The 1696-nt window shown below is 40.4% G+C and overlaps 1 protein-coding gene across 1 annotated transcript in view; it reads right to left on the reverse strand.

Annotated features, from left to right (window-relative positions):
* The window catches only part of SFI1 (Sfi1 homolog, spindle assembly associated (yeast)), a 26828-nt gene extending 26117 nt beyond the window's left edge, over positions 1-711 (reverse strand). Inside the window, exon 1 of the mRNA XM_010141965.1 lies at positions 692-711. Coding sequence (XP_010140267.1) covers positions 692-711 — 20 coding nt within the window. The remainder of the gene's footprint in view (positions 1-691) is intronic.
* Between the last annotated feature and the right edge of the window lie 985 nt (positions 712-1696).

The raw sequence follows: 1696 nt of genomic DNA on the forward strand, positions 1-1696 counted from the left end.
GCAGGAGTTTCTGTACTATTATGTGCAATTCCCTTTAAAACCACCTAACCAGCTACAAAGGTATGGTCTGACCCTATACAATGAAACTGTAACACAAAATAGACAAACAATCAAGCTTGAGTAAAACACAAAAGGCATGTGAATACTTAATGATTTTCCAACATATGTAATTTTTAACAGAATATTCTTAAATTTGAAACACTGTATGTGTTACACATATGTAGTCATGACAGCCCATATCCATGAGAAATTATGGCAAATAACCACACAAAAAAAAAAAAAGTTAAAGAAGGATCATTTCTTCCTTGTAAAGTTAGAAAATAAAAGCATGGGAAGAGTAAGAACTAACACCACAGAATAAATTTGTGCTTGGGCCAACAACTATATTCAAATATCTTATGTTCCAGTCCAATACCTCAAGCTGAAAAACTTAATTTTTATATTTGAACATTATGATAATGTAAACTCACATAAAGTTGTGTTTCATAATGGGTTTAGGGGTGGTGTGTCTGTTGGGTTTTGTTTTAAGAGGAACACTTTCTGGTTAATAATGTTCCGTATAGACCAGTAAGCCCTCATGAGAATAACTCAACTTTCTTCTGTCCCTTGGAATGCCTGAAATGTCATAATTAAAAAGAAAAATAAATTACAGCTGAGGTCATTAACAAGGTAGCATCTTATTATTGCTCACCTGCTTCTGGATTTCTCCATTGTGCTATAGTTCCAAGTCTGCAGTAAACAAATGCACTCTGCACTGCAGGGTTGTATAATGGCTTCGGACAAAACAAATTGGTTGTTATTTATGATTAATCCATCAAATGGATCTATGCTAAATGCAGTCTGTATTTTAACAATGACAGGAATTCCACTCACTCGACCTGCATACAAATAGCATAATGCAATTCTAGATGTTTAACATGAAAAGTATCTGTCGATACACTCACAGCCTTGCTGACCTGAACAATGCTGTGCTGACATAATCTATTCATAACAGTCACAACCGCCTGAATCCTAAGACAGCAACCGTGCCTAAATAAAGCTGTGCTATGAAGATGCTGTAAAGAGGAGATAACACTAAGTTACCTTCTCCTATTTAGAAATAAATTAATGAGTGGCAAAATCAGTACCTGATCAGACTGACTCCTTTTCACTTTGTTTTTAAAAGACTAAGCTTCTCTCCCTTCACAAGCACACAGAAATGAAAAAAAACGTAACAAATTCCAGCCAGATCCAGTGGGAACCTCTGTATTCACAGAACGTTCCACCTGCCAAAGGTCTCAGGGACACTAAGACTCTGTCAAAGCACCTGAACTCCTGACCAGCTATCACCCAGTAAGCATGAGATCCAAAGTGGACACTTCTGTAAGCAAGGTTTGAAAAAACAATACTAAAACTTACTGCAATCAATTTCAGTTTGCCTGCACAAAACTCCTTTCGGCAGAGGAGAACTATAATCTGAACGCTTTTTGTGCTTATGGGCGAACACTCAAGTACCACACGATGCTGCTCCAACACCCCGCTCTGAGGCGCTGGAGGTCACGGCTGCGGCACTCGCCTCCCCAGTCACACAACAAGATGAGGGCGATACAGCCCCCGGAACGTCCCCTCCGCGATCAGCCGGCTGCAGTAACAGCTGGGCGAAGGCAGCGCCGGGCGGGGTACGGGCACGGGCATAGCCACCTCGCCCCTCGGAAGC

Source organism: Buceros rhinoceros, unplaced genomic scaffold (genome assembly GCF_000710305.1).
Source record: "Buceros rhinoceros silvestris isolate BGI_N320 unplaced genomic scaffold, ASM71030v1 scaffold14120, whole genome shotgun sequence".
NCBI classification, from domain to species: domain Eukaryota; kingdom Metazoa; phylum Chordata; class Aves; order Bucerotiformes; family Bucerotidae; genus Buceros; species Buceros rhinoceros.